This window comes from Talpa europaea (assembly GCF_964194135.1).
Source record: "Talpa europaea genome assembly, chromosome: 7".
Classification (NCBI taxonomy): domain Eukaryota; kingdom Metazoa; phylum Chordata; class Mammalia; order Eulipotyphla; family Talpidae; genus Talpa; species Talpa europaea.
Window position 1 is genome coordinate 25,578,814 of NC_140074.1, and position 15,097 is coordinate 25,593,910.

The 15,097-nt window shown below is 33.8% G+C and overlaps 1 protein-coding gene across 1 annotated transcript in view; it reads left to right on the plus strand.

The window, feature by feature from the left end:
- Positions 1–15,097, plus strand: part of ZDHHC21 (zDHHC palmitoyltransferase 21) — a gene marked incomplete at both ends in the record, with an annotated part of 45,723 nt that overhangs the window by 11,676 nt on the left and 18,950 nt on the right. Inside the window, one exon of the mRNA XM_084239016.1 lies at positions 2,028–2,166. Within this exon, the coding sequence (XP_084095142.1) occupies positions 2,028–2,166 (139 nt within the window). The remainder of the gene's footprint in view (positions 1–2,027; positions 2,167–15,097) is intronic.

Genomic DNA, 15,097 nt, shown 5'->3' on the forward strand with positions numbered 1-15,097 from the left:
ATAAATAAATAAATCTTTAAAAAAATAAAAATAAAAAATTAAAATAAAATAAAATAAATAAATAAAAGTGGATTGTATGATAGAGATTAGTGTTATTATTTATTTTTAAGGAATAAAGACTAACTCAGTGACCAAATAAATTACCCTTTAACTTAAATTCTAAAATTGGTGTGGTTTCTCTATTTTGGGACCTCTTGTTTCCATAGTTTTACTTATTTTTTCAGAATGTTGTTGGGAGGGAGAGGGAAAGCAGAAACGGCTGGAGGATAAGAAAGGAAGGTGGTCTAGATGCAAATAGATTTAGGAATTTTCATGATTATATTCCCTAATATAGTACTGCAGAGATACGCAGAGAGTGAGGGAAATGTACAGTGTAAACTGGAAGGAAGTAGAATTTTTTTATATGTGAAATAGAACTGCCTTATTAAATTTTTATTGCAATAATAAGTTACAGATGTGCATTAATAAGAATCAACATGTGTATATACTACATTAAATTCCTCACTAAAAATCCAATTCTATCATTCATTCACCATGCCATTGTCCCCTTTTCTTGGTTTAGCCAGCCCCATTCCCTGTGATAACCACTAATTGGTCTTACAGTCCCAAAGTTTATTTTTGTTTCACTTAGTTCATCTGTTTGCTTTCTAGAGGGAAATGTGCTTAGTGAAATTAGCCAGACATAGAAAAACAAACTGTATGATTTCACTTGAATGTGATAGAGAATTTTTGATATTTTCCACACTATTATTTTAACAGCCTGACAGTTTTAGATTTGGAGATTAATTCTCAGATCACCTCAGAATATTCTGTATTTCTGATTGTGATTATACTAAGTAGTTTGATTATTACAAAAACAAGTCTTACCTGTATAGATTGAGTGCCACAGTGTTTCTTAAAGCCCTCTGGATAAGACGAATGCCATGATCATAGCAGTTATGTCTCAGATTTTGGGGGCAGGAAGAATGAAAAAAGGATGTCATCTTTCAAGCAACAGATGTTGAAGTGTATTTTTTAGTTCATACAAAAGCATGTTTCTCTGTTAGTCCTGCTTATAAATAACCACACACAGGAAATTTTCTTGTTTACAAAACATGAGCTCATAAGTCTTAGAAATTACTTCAGGAGATTTTTCAGTTTAGTTCTATATTTGATTTTTTAAAAAATAGTTTTATGGACATATGTTTAAAATAACAATTGGAGTTAGGAATTGAACCTGGTTTTTATATATATATATATTTTTTTTCAGATAGTGACAGTATACTGAAAAATCTGACAGTATATTGAAATGAAAGCATTTTCATTGTGCAAAGTAATTTTTAGTTTTGAAATAGAGTTTCTGCTAAAATATTGAAAATTTGGGTAGAGTAAAAATTTGGAATAATAAAATATTCACCTGCATTAATCTTGAAAATTTGGGGATTGTAACATTAATCCTTTGTCCCGCTTAGGGTTATCTATTGTAGCCCTAAGAATTTGTAAATAGTTGGTATCTGCTTTTATTTTTAACAACCTTAGATAGTTTTTAAAATTATGAAAAATTGTGTATACTTAGCAAGTGTGTCAGAATGACAAGTTGAAGTTATTTTGTTTTGAATCATTCAAATTTCTCTCCGCAGCTAAAAAGCTGTGATGGAAAGTATTATATAGGAGAGGAGCATTCTTGTTTGCTTGGATACTATCTCTTCTAACTGCGTGTGCTTTAGAAAGTGGCTAAAACACCTTCGTTCTTGTTCCCATATCAATGAAAGGAGGAGACTGCCATCTGTTCTTCCTGCCTCACTGAATTGTAGTTGAAGGGCATCATGTATGTGGACTTCCTGTGTGCAGTAGCAGTGCCTTACAGTTGTGAAATGGCATATTTATATTATCTTTTACTGAATACTGTTGGCTTTTAATTTATGTGGCTTTAACATATTTCCGCATATGTGGAATGTATAAAATTGTTTATTTTCAGTTTCACCAATTTTGAAATTAATGTCTTATTAAAGTTGAAAATATTTCTTTTTTCATTTTTTTTTCTTCAGGATTAACAATTGTGTTGGTGAAGATAATCATTGGCTTTTTCTGCAGTTGTGTTTCTACACTGAACTTCTTACTTGTTATGCGTTGATAGTTGGTTTCTGCCACTATTACTACTTTCTGCCACTAAAAAAGCGCGACTTGGTAAGAGGCGTTTATATCCACTATTGTTAGAGGAGGTATAACATACAGTTATTATAGTTATTAATATACAGCAATGTCTTTAAGTGAAGAAGTTTGAAAACAACCCCCCTCCACCAAATTGTTCACTTTACAGTATTTACAATTATATTGGGATTGTGAAAGTGGACCATAGCCTGACGTTTTCTTTACCAAATTTATTTGTGATTGTTTATTAGTATAGAGAGATTGTCTTTAAAATTCAACATATTTCTTTCTCAGTATATGTCATTGAATTTAAAAAATATTTACAATAATCAAAAACAAAGGGAAAGTGTTCACTTATTTTCAGAACTAAAAACAGTCAAGGGCCTCCCCGGTGGCGCAGCGGTTGAGCGCTGGGTTGCGAAGCTGCCCGCGGCCTCTGCGGCACCGGTTTGATCCCCGGCTGCTCCCCGGCCACCAGAGGAGGGTCCCACATGGCGCGCAGACCTCTCCTGCCGCCCGCTGCTCCCCTCAGCAGTGTACTTCGGTCCTTCTGCCTGCTCTGCTCCCCGCTCTGGCTCTGGTGAATTCTCTCACCCTCCCGCGCTTCTGACTGTACCCAGTGCATGTATAAACAAACAAAACAAAACAAACAAATAAATAAATAAAAACATGCCTCTATTAAAAAAAAAAATAAAAAAATAAAAACAGTCAAATATATTACTTGTTCTCAAAGGACTGTTAAGTTCTTGAAAAAGAACTTTTTCCCCTATGACTTTTAACAATGATTAAGGGAATTTGTAGAATCCATTATAAAGTTATTATATGTGCCATTTGAGACAATGCTTTTCCCATTTTATCAAGAAACTGCAATATATGCTCATACGACTTGTTCAAAATGGTCACCATAGTGGTGGTGGTGGTGGTAGTGGTGGTAATAACAGAGAGGATTTTTAAGCACTTAACTATCTATCAATACTGCACAATGGGTATTGGATTTGATTCTTGATTTAATGGTTTTTCCTCCGTTTTTATAGATGAGGAGATAGACTTATTAGAGGTAAAGTATGTTACTGAAGTCACGAAGCCAGGAAGTGATTATTCAACTGGTTTTAGTTGTAAAACTGGGATTTGAACTTGAGCTTATATTTTTGTATTTTCTGAGTCTTGTGTGTTTTGTGTGCAGAGCTGGTGAGTGAGCCTGACCCTGTGTGTTATTTAAATTTTCTGGTTTTAAATACCATGAGAGAGAGAGGGAGAGAGGGAGAGAGAATATAAGAGTAAGAGAAAGAGCACATACAGTATGCATGTGAGGAAGCCAAGCAGAGAAGGAGAAAGGGAAGTATAGAATCCCTAATGAAGAATGGTAAAATTCCTTACTGTTCATACTGTTTACATTTTTAACAACTTTTATATTAAAAATAACAGTTTAATCTTGGAATTTAGTAGAGTAAGAGAAAGTCTTTTAAGTTCTATAGATTTAGATCTTGTGTCTTGAATTTGTTTTATCAGTGTCATATTGTTTTCAATGTAAAGAGCTTTAACCTCCTTGATTACATTTATTTTTATGCAATTATAAATATTTTTAAAATTCTTTTTCTGATACTATTATTGTATTGAATGCAACTGATTTTAGTATACTGATTTTGTACCCTACAACTCGACTCTGAATTCACTCCTTAGTTCTGAGAGTTTTTGGGTGGAGTCTTGAGGTTTTTCTATGTTTAGTATCATGTCATCTGCAAAGAGAGAGTTTTACTTCTTCCTTTCCAATTTGGTTGCTTTTCCTTTCTTTTTCTTGCCTTAATTGCTCTAGCGAGGACTTCCACTTCCACTTCTATGTTGAATAATAGTGGTGAGTGTAGACATCTTTGTCTTGTTCCAGTCTTAGAAGAAGAAAAGCTTCTAGCTTTTCACATTGAGTATGATGTTTCTGTGGACTTGTTTAATATAGCTTTTACTGTATTGAGGACATTACCTCAATAGGTAGTCTGTTGAGTTTTTATCATGAATGGATTTTGATTTTTGTTACATGCTTTTAAGGCATCTATTGAAATGATCATGTGACTTTTATACTTTTTTTGTTAATGTGGTGAAGCAAATTGATTTGCAGATACTGAATCATCCTTATATTCTTGGAATGAATTTCCCTTGATAATGTTGTGTAATCCTTTCAATGAATTACTGAATTAGTTTGTTAAAATTTTGTTGAGGGTTTTTACATCTTTGTACATTAGGATACTGGTCTGCAGTTCATTTTTCTAGTAGAATCCTGTTTCTGATATCATTGTAATGCTGGCATAATAAAATGATTTGTAATTGCTCTTTCCTCTTCAATTTTTTGGAAAATTTGAGAAGTATTGGTGTTAATTCTTCTTTTTATGTTTATTAGAATTCACCCATGGAGGCAGCTGGTTTTGTTTGTAGAGTTTTTTTTTTTATTATTATTACTGGCTAGTAATGGGTCAGTTTAGATTTTCTACTTGGTGGGTTCTAAGAATTTTTTAAAGGTTGTCCAATTTGTTGGTATATAACTATTCATGGTAACCTCATGATCTGCTGTATTTGTGTAATATCAGTTGCAATATCTCTTCTTATATTTCTAGTTTTGAGTCTTTTTTGCACATCAAATTCAAAGGTTTATCTTGTTTATCATCTGAAAAAATAATTCTTAGTTTTATTGATTTTTTAATTTTCTTTTTTGGTCTTTATTTCTGCTCTTGATCTTTGTTATTTCATAACTTTGTACTTCATGTGTTCTTTTTCTCGTTCCTTGAAGTATAAAGTTAAATTGAGATATTTCTTATTTCTTAATGTAGGCATTTATTGCTACATACTTCCCTTTATATGCCCAGTTAGTTTTTTTTTTTTTTTAAAGAAATCTTTTTTTTTTTTTTTTTTAATAGAGGCATGTTTATTTATTTATTTATTTGTTTGTTTGTTTTTGTTTATACATGCACTGGGTACAGTCAGAAGCGCGGGAGGGTGAGAGAATTCACCAGAGCCAGAGCGGGGAGCAGAACAGGCAGAAGGACCGAAGGACACTGCTGAGGGGAGCAGCGGGCGGCAGGAGAGGTCTGCGCGCCATGTGGGACCCTCCTCCGGTCTGCGTGCCATGTGGGACCCTCCTCCGGTGGCTGGGGAGCAGCCGGGGATCGAACCGGCGCCGCAGAGGCTGCGGGCAGCTTCGCAACTCAGCGCTCAACCGCTGCGCCACCGGGGAGGCCCTGCCCAGTTAGTTTTGTTAAGTTGTATTTCCATTTTCATTAGTCATAAGATTTTTTTTAAAATAATATTACTTAAATTTCAGGTGTATGACATAATAATCAGGTATTTGTATACATAGTGAAATGATTACCAGAGTCTATTATATATCTCTCACCACAAATGTTGAGATTTTTTAATTTCTTTTTTGGTTTCTTCTTCGGCTCATTGGTTTTTCAGTAGCACGTTGATTAAACTATAGATTTGTGTATTTTCCGGTTTACTTCTTGTAATTGACTACCAATTTCATATGAATCAAGTTTTCATATGAATGTAACAATGTGTGTGCACTTGACAACATCTAAAAATTTGCTGATAATATTATGGGGTTCTCTTGTGTATAGCAAGTTGTTTTTTTCTTGGAATTTTTCTGATTCATTTTCTTTAACTTTTGACAATTTAACTAATATGTATTTTTGTGTGAATCTCATCAGATTCATCATATATGACTCTGCTTCCTGGATCTGGATGCCTAATTCTTTCCACAAGTTAGGGAAATTATTAGCCATTATCTTTTAAATAACCTTTTTGTCCCTTTCTGCTCCCTCTCTGAGACCCGTAATGTGCAAATATTGATCTACCTGATGTGTCCCATAAGTTCCATAAGCACTCCAAACTTTTTCATTTCTGTTTCTTTTTGCTCTTCTGCAAATGAATTCCGCTGCCCTGTCCTCTGATTTGCTGATCCTTTCTGCCACTTGATCTAGTCTGCCACTGAACTTCTCTTAAAATTTCATTTCAATTATTTTGTTCTTAAGCTCTGTGATTTCTCTTTGATATTTTCATATATTTTCTTTTTTTTTCTTGAAATTCTCACTTTGCTCATTCATGATTCTCCTGATCTCAAAAACATCCTTAGGAGCATTATTCCAAATTCTTTGTAAATCACTTATCTCATTATGGTCTGTTTCTGGAGTTTTATTCTTTTCTTTAGAACATATTCCTCTGTTTATTAATTTTCTTAGACTCTTTGCATTGGTTTTTTGTCCATTACATTAAATAGTCACCTCTTTAAGTCTTGACAGAATGATCTCATGTAGGAGATGAACCTTACTGTTCACCCTGCCCCACGCTCTTGATTCTCTCTCAGACCTCTGTGATTGTCAGAGTCACTTTCTCTGTTTTGAGTGACTCACAGCAGGTAGTGTATGCTAAGACCCATTTTTCTGTGGGTATTTTCTCTCTTTTGTGATGTACAGGAGTCATTCAGATAGTTTCTGGAATTTTTTCAGAGAGCTGTAGATTCAGTAGGCCTGTGGGAGGAGTTGGGATCAGGAGCCTTTTGTACCATCTTGATTGAAAGTCATGAGATTTAAATTTTTGTTACTGTATTTTAGCAGTTATTCCAAGATGTACTTTGGTGTTCTTTTCTTTTTTTTTTTTATTTAAGATTTATTTATTTATGCATGCAAGAGCTGGGGTACAGGCCAGAGGTGCGGAGGGTGAGAGGATTCACCAGAGACAGAGTGGGGAACAGAACAGGCAGACTGACCAAAGTACACTGCTGAGGGGAGCAGCGGGTGAGTCAGGAGAGGTCGGCTGCACTATGTGGGTTGCTCCCTGGCCAGGGATCGAACTCATGCTGCAGTGGCTGCGTACAGCTTCACAGGTTGCGTCTTAACCCCTTGCGCCACCAGGGAGGCCCTTTGGTGTTATTTTCTTTCTAGCTTACCTGTTTGAGAGTTTCATATAACTTCTCTAATCTGTGACTTGGTGACATTCTTATGTAATGGAACTGTCTTGGCCTGTTTCCTTTTAAATACTACTTCTGCCCAATTTTCCTCTTGCCCATCTTTAATTCTAATTGTGTATGCATGAACTCTCACTAAACTGCATACATTTTTGTAGTCTTTTTCGTATTTTCCTTTACACTCTATGCAGGATATTTTCTGTTGATCTATTTTCTGGTTTACTGATCAGCTTTCTGCTCTGCCTAATTTACTGGCAAGGTCTTCTGTTGCTTAATTATATAATTTAGTCATTATATTTTTCACTTTTTTAAAAATGATTTATTTATGCATACAGGAACTGTGGTACAGGACAGAGGTGTGGGGGGTGAGAGGATTCACCAGAGACAGAGTGGGAAACAGTACAGGTAGACTGACTGAAATACAAGGCTGAGGGGAGAATTAGGTGAGACAGGGGAGGTCTGCTGTGCCATGTAGGTCGCCTCTCTAGCCGGGGATCAAACTCGTGCTGCGGTAGCTGCAGATTGCTTCATAGTGCTGACGCTTAACTCCTTTGTACCACCAGGGAGGCCCCTGTTTTTCACTTTTTAACTTTCTACTTGATACTTTTTTTCATATAAATCACTTCTAGTAAAGTTCTCCATTTCTCATCATTTTTAAAAAATATTTTAATCAAAGTTATTTTAGTGTCTATGTCTAACAATTTCAATATTGAGATATTCTTGTGGGTCTAATTTTGTTGCCTTTTTTCCTCTAATGTTTTCAGATATTTGGTTCTTCAAATATGTCTGATAAGTTGTATTGGATACTTGGGTTTTATAAGACAAATTGTGGAAGTTCTGGTTGATAATTTTCTTTTTCAAGATATGATTTACTCCTTTTTTGAATAGGCTATAAGAAAAGGCACCTCTTTATTCAATTAAGGGTTTGAATAGCAAATATTTCTAAGGCTAAAATATAAAACATATATAACATTTTTTGTAATACTCATTTTTCTGACGTTTATTGTATTTTTTAAGAATGGTAGAAAGTATCAGTAATTTCAGTACAAGAGTCACTGTTACTACCATTGACATTAAAAAAAGAATAGTGTTACACAGGAAGTTTTTAAAAATAATCCTTCTTGCGTTTGTCCTTCCATTTTCCTGTAAAACAAACAAAAAATTATATCCAGCTCTTGATTTTGTGTATAAAGCTAGCCAGAAAATGTAAGTACCCCTGCCCATTCACCTTGTTACCCTTTCCATTATTTGGGTTATGAAATAAAGATCCCCAAAGATCTCAAGCTACCTTTGGAGATTATATTGAAATTAAAGATTATAATTAAAGTATTCCATGGACTTGGACTCTATATTCTGCTGTCAGCCACAGTGAACTAAAGGCTTTAGTTCTGCATTTTATTTTATACCCTTTCGGATAGGTAGATGGCAGCATAGTATTTTTTGTAACCTTTTTTTTTTCTTTTTTCTTTTTTTTTTTTAATTCTAAAGCTGAATGTTTATTCCCTGGGTGGGGAAAAGAAAGTGTTAACAACTCTTACTTAGGTTTTTTTTTTTTTTTTTAAGGTGAAAGTGTTTATTCATTAAACAAAAGAGAAAAAATGGATTGCCCTTTAAACTTTGTTGTAATGGCACTTAACCTGTATTCAGTAGAAAACTGGTACATTATGGTTAAGCTCATGGGAAAGAGAGAGTTGAGAGAAAGCAGGCTATTCACAAACTCTGGGAAATGAACGGTTTGGAACCCCGATTTTCTTCCCTTTCTCTCTCTGCCTAGATTTCTCTTACAGAGTTTTTTCTGAGTTGGATTGTTTTAATTGCTTTGCATTTGCCCCATTGTTTTATAGAGTAACAATGCTTTTTAGATTTTTTGCTTAATCGTTGCTTTTTAAATATCTTTCCACACACTTTCTGTGTTTTATGTTTTTGCAATGTGAAGTTTTGATGAAATACTTTAATGTATCCTTTAATGAGAGGATAGTAAGAAGGAGGCAGTTAAAAACTTATTCATCACGAATCATTGCCTAACTTTAAAATGTATTTTTAAACTATAAATACTGATTTAAGAGCTTAGTCTTATATTAAAGAAGACTTATGGACCTAAAAAAGAATTACTACTCTGTTGAAAATAGTAACTAAAAAAAAAAAATCCTACAGTTTCTCAATATTAAGGTGAAATGTATATTCTAGAAAAACTGCAAAAACTTGAGTAATAGGTTACTTTTAAATAAATGGGAACAAGTTAAATATTTTTAAATGGAACTATAGAATACAAAATCTATAAAGGCTGCAAATTTTGAAATATTTGGAGAAGCTTTTCTATCAGACATTAAATTATTTTGACTATTTGTTTATCATCCAGATGTATGTTGAATTTTATCTTAAAGCCCTCTTGAAACTAATTTCTTGCATTAAGTAATTATTAGCATGAAAATCATTTTAAGGATTTCAAGGTTTGTAATTTGGAGGGCATGATTTAGCATTTTAAATAAATAAAATAAATGGATATTAAAGAAAATGAATTTTTATTTTTGACCAAGTTCCAGATTTTTGGCTATTTTTCACATAATTATTTCAAATGTTTATAAACAAATGCCTGGCTTTTTCGTATATTGTTAAATTATAATAAATCCATTTCTTTTTATTGTATGCCAGTTGCATATCAAAAATAGTTTTAGAAAGTTATAATTCTTTAAGTATAAAGAAAGGCATTACCATGCTTAGTGTACTTTGTTACATATATAAGTAGTGTGTTTCCCATATTAGAGATTAAGTGACCTAGATTTAGCAAAATTCCATAATTTGTCTAATCAGAATTACCACTTAGCGGAGGTGTGAATTGGGACCATTTCTTTCTGTCTCTAAAGTCATCCATTTTTCCCCAGGGAAATAATTTTAGCAATATTATTTTTGTAGCCTTGTTTATTTTTTAAAATACATATATTAAAAATACTCACAAAATCTGCTTGTTGAACCTCCTGATTGGTAATATACTTTTCTGTTTTCATTGAACCATTCCATTTGAGTAGTTTATCTAATATAAAGACTGTCAAATTATATCTTATAAAGGCATTGTAGTAGATGAAAAATATTTTTAAAACTAGGTTCTTGCTCTGGTAATCAGATATTATAGGCATTAGCATCTCTCTACATGAGAAATGAAAGGTGCTTTTCTTTTTTAAAGAAATAATTTGTGATTCTTAGCATAGAGTTTATGCAACTAATTTGTGACATACCACCTCTAAAGTTATATCATTATTTTAAATGTGCTAGATTCAGATAATTTCTAATTGATTCCTTTGTATCTGTCTTTATATCTAACTGCATTTAAAACATGGAGAGAGTGGCAGAAGAGGGGAAGAAAGGAAGAAATTTGGAGAAAGGATATTTAATAAATAAATAAAGTTTAGCAGTCAAACCAACTTTCACCTAGGAAGATACATTATCGTTATTCTATTGACTTATATATCTAATAGTGTTGCTAAGGGATTTGGTGTTAGATAGAACTATGAGACAGAATTTTCCCTGGCTAACAGAGAATAGAAGAGTTTGTTGGAAGTAACTTTTTATATTTTAATCTTCAAATATCCTGAATACTTCTGTTACTTATTACTATTTTTTAAAAAATATCTTAGGCTTTACTCAGTAGCCTTCCCTATTTCCAGAAGATCATTTATTATGATCACTAAAGAATGGACAAAATTGCTGAAATATGAATTTAGCTTTTTAGATTTTTTAGCAAGAGTTGAATTTTAAATTCAACTATTAATACTTGATTGTAAAAATATAGCCAACAGTAGCATGGAATTAAGATTAATATAAAATGGAAATTATTTTAAATGTTAGTATGACAGTCATTTAGTATTTTTTGTTCATGTATTTTGAAACAGTAGTGGTGATATCATTGGTAATTTTTTTTCCCTTGCAAGGAATAAAGTCAGATATTTAATTAGTTCATCTTTGTAGAGAAAACCAGTTACAAGCACAGAAGCCATATAAATCTTAATTTTATTCTGTAGTACCGGTCTACTGAGTGTATGTCGTCATTGAACGTGTTTGTGTAGCTAACAGTTTATCAATATTATAACATTTAGCATACAAAATTGGCTGTTTTTATTTCTCAATAAAAATGTTTTTATTACTTTGAATTTAAATATTAAACCATGGCAGCAATTATTTTTTTGTCACCATGAAGGACACCCCTTTAGGGCAGAGCAGAGAGAAAGAGAAGGTAAGTGGGTCCTCTATGATGTTGAGTACATGCAGGGAACCACCAGCCTTTTCCTAGACTTTCCAGGAGTGAGAGCTGAGGAGACTCATTTTATTTGTTTGTTTATTTACTTACTTATTTTTTTAATAATTTTTTTCTCTGTTGTCTCACCTATATTTTTCTTTCACCAAAAACTATGGCATTGTATTAAATGGTCAGTGCTGTAAGAAAATATTAATCTTGTTTTTTTTGAAGAGTTGCTTTTTTAGAGATACTTCTGCAAAAAAATGATTTTTATGAAATATTTTGCCCTCAGCCTGGCCGTTACATGCCAGTGAAATTCACTCCATAAAAAAGTTGCATTCATTTCTGTATCAAAATTTAATGTGTAATTCTGAACACTCAGTGATAGTCGGTAAGTTTGAATATTGATTTTTTTTTCTTAGCCATTTCCATCAGATTTAACAAGACTGAAAAATGCATTTTACTTGTATGCTGAAAGTCAGAGTTGATACATAGAATAATTCTATAATTTCTTGGCCTGTGTTTTAAAGTATAATGATAAAACTTAGCTAAGTCGCATTCCAAAAAGTGTTGATAGCCATATAGATACAACAGGATTTTATTTTACGCAAGAGTAGTTACCACATAAACCTACCCTCAATATGAGAAGCTGGTTATTTAGTCATTTTAAAAATTAAAATCTGTATATTTTACATTTAACAGTGGCTGTTTCCATTCTTGAAAATATAGAAAAGCAAATCCTTAACAGTTGTAGAGGTAGGGAAGAGAGAGAATCTCCCCCAATCAGCACAGGGGACATAGGTAAACATAGGTAATGTTTGGAGATATTTTTGGTTGTCACAATTGGGGGAGTGCTACTAGCATCTATTGGGTAGAGAATAGGGATAGTACAAAATATTCCATAATGCATAGGGCAGTGTACTCCTACAAAGAATGATCCAGACCAAAGTCTAGTGCTGAGGTTGAGAAATATATCACTTAACTGTTAATTTTCAGATTAGTCCTATAAAAACATAACTATTTGTAAATAATAGTTCATAAAGAAAAAAAAGTTTCCTACTGATTGATATAAAACCTATTAATATTTGAATGTAAAATATAAACATATTCATTGTGTGCCTACTGTGTGCACTGGTCCCTGTCCTAGGCTGAAGATACAGCAGTGACAAACTGAGTTCTGTATTTAAGGAGCTTATGTTCTAATTGGGGGAGACATCAGTAAACAGATATATAGTATATAAGGTAAGTATTACAAGTACAGTAAAGCAGAGTAAAGAATGGAGGGTAATGATTGATATTATATTAAGAAAGTCCTTTTGCATAGTGACTCTTGTGTAGAGAACTGAAACTCAAGCAAGTCACAGATACAGGGAAAATATGCATTCCAAGGAGAGGAAAGAACTGTTGCTAGGAGCCTGAGTTGGAATCATACTTGGTATTTTCCAGGAACAGTGAGAAGGTTAGTGTGTCTTGAGTGGAGTGAGTTTGGGAGAGAGTAATTGGAGATGAAGTAAGAGTGTTGAGGGTTGGAATTAGAGGTAGAGACTTTGTTTTGTTAGGATGTTTAGTAGTTGGTGCTTTGGAAATTGTTGGAGGATTTTGAGTACTTGTACAAACTCATTCACATTTTACAAAGAAATTGTTATAAACTATAAATTACTATATGGCACCAACACCTGAAGTAGGGGATCCTGTACATATAAGACGCAAACAATGATATAAACCAGTGTTATCTCAATAAAAATAGTTTTAAAAGAATAAATTTGACAAGAATGGTGACAAGAAGGCCAGTTACTAGACTATTAAAATACAATGAAAACATTAAGTGATTGTGGACTCCTGGAATTATTGAGAAGTATTCCATGATATTTTGAAGAGCTAACAGGATTTGGCAATGATTTGAATAGGGAATATAAGATAGAAAGAGATAAGAGTAGAAGATTCTTTCAAGGTTTTATGGGCCAAAGTACTGTAAGAATGGAAATACCATTACTGCAGTAGGGAAGCCTGTAGGGAAGATAGGTTTTAGGAAGAAGTTAGAGATTTTGGTTTTATGCATCATTACTTTGAGATACATATTTGACCTCCAGGAAGAGAGGTTAACTGGACAGTTAGATAAAGGAATCTGGATTTCAATGGGGTAGTCTGAGGTGGATATACACATTTGGGAGTTTGTAGCATACATATAGTATTTAAAGCCTTGGAACTTGGTATGAGTTTTTCTAGGGGGTTCAGTATAGATAGATAAGAGGTCTGAAGACCATTTTTCAATTTCAGAAGCCAAAAAGATGAGGAGGAACCAGAAAAGTGACTAAGAAGGAACAGCTAGTAAAACAGCAGGCAGGGTTAAGAAAGTTGATGGTATATAAAAGGACAAATTATAGCAGTGTGCTGTGGAATATAAATAAGTTGGTAGTCATATAATAGTATTGGGAGGGCCTCCCCTGGTGGCGCAGGCAGTTGAGCACAGCACTGTGAAGCTGTCCTGCAGCACCGGTTTGATCTCTGCCAACCAGGGAGGGTCCCACGTGGTGTGGCAGACCTCTCCTGTCTCACCTGCTGCTCCCCTCAGCAGTGTATTTCATCAGTCTGCCTGTGCTGTTCCCTGCTCTGTCTCTGATGAATCCTCTCACCCTCCCTCGAGTCTGGGAGTTAGTTTGAAAGATAGGAGATGCTCAGAGGCCGAAGTGTTTGAAATTGCAGCTTTGTTATGGATGTAGTTAGGGTAAACAATCATAGTTTGGATTTACATTATTGAGAAGAATGAGTCCAGGAAATTCACATTGTGAGTATTTTAAGAATTATTTGTTAGATTATAAGTAGTCAAATCTGACAATATTTACTTGATTGTAAGAAGTCAAATCTGACAAAATGGGTTACTTCATTTTGCTTTTATCAAGAAATGATACCCTCACTACTGCCTGGCTTTGTAACATTTTGAAATTTTAAATGATAAAATTCTAAAAATTCACCAAGTAGGAATATGGAAGTATTTTTGCACTTTGAAGCCTCTTTCCTCCTCTGCTGGTGTATGTGGCATGTATGTCTTATACATGTTGTCTATGTGTTTTTTTTCCCCGTTTATCTCTGCTGTTATATATATATACGTAGCAGTCTTTGTAAATAATATTGTTTCTTTTTGTCCAAGGAGACACTATTCTTTTGTCTGACTATCTTCCTCATTTTTCCTCATTCACTCAGTTATTGAGCACCTTCTGAGCTAGTGATGGTTCTAGGCTGCCAGGGATTCATCGTTGAACACAAGAGGCAAAAATTCCTATCTTCAAAAAACTTGCATACTATTAAGAGAGGCAGACATTATGTAAGGAAATAAATATGTGAGGTGCAGGTGAGAAATAATAGAAAAAAATAGAGCAAGGAGATAGTGCAGGAATCTTCTATAGTTTGGTCAAGGAAAAAGCCTCTGATAAGGTGATACTTAAGTAGAGATCCGAAGATAGTGAGCAGGTGGGTATGTGAGGACAGGGTTTTTAGGAAAGAAATGTGGCAACCCTGATGTAAGCGTTTTCTTGATATGTTTGAGAAGTAACAAGAAGCTTAGTGTGATCAGATCAGAGTGGGCCAGGAAAAAAAGTGGTAGGTGACTTTCAGGGAGCCAGTCTGACTCTTGCTGTCTTTCCTCTGTCTTTTATATCCATTTCTAAACCTGACATCTTTGTCTCTTTATTCACAGGCCGGTGGAACTAAATTTTAGTTTACATTTTGTTATATGTGTTTTGAAAGAGTTCTGTTTCTGTTTTCAAAATAAAGCTAATTTATACTTC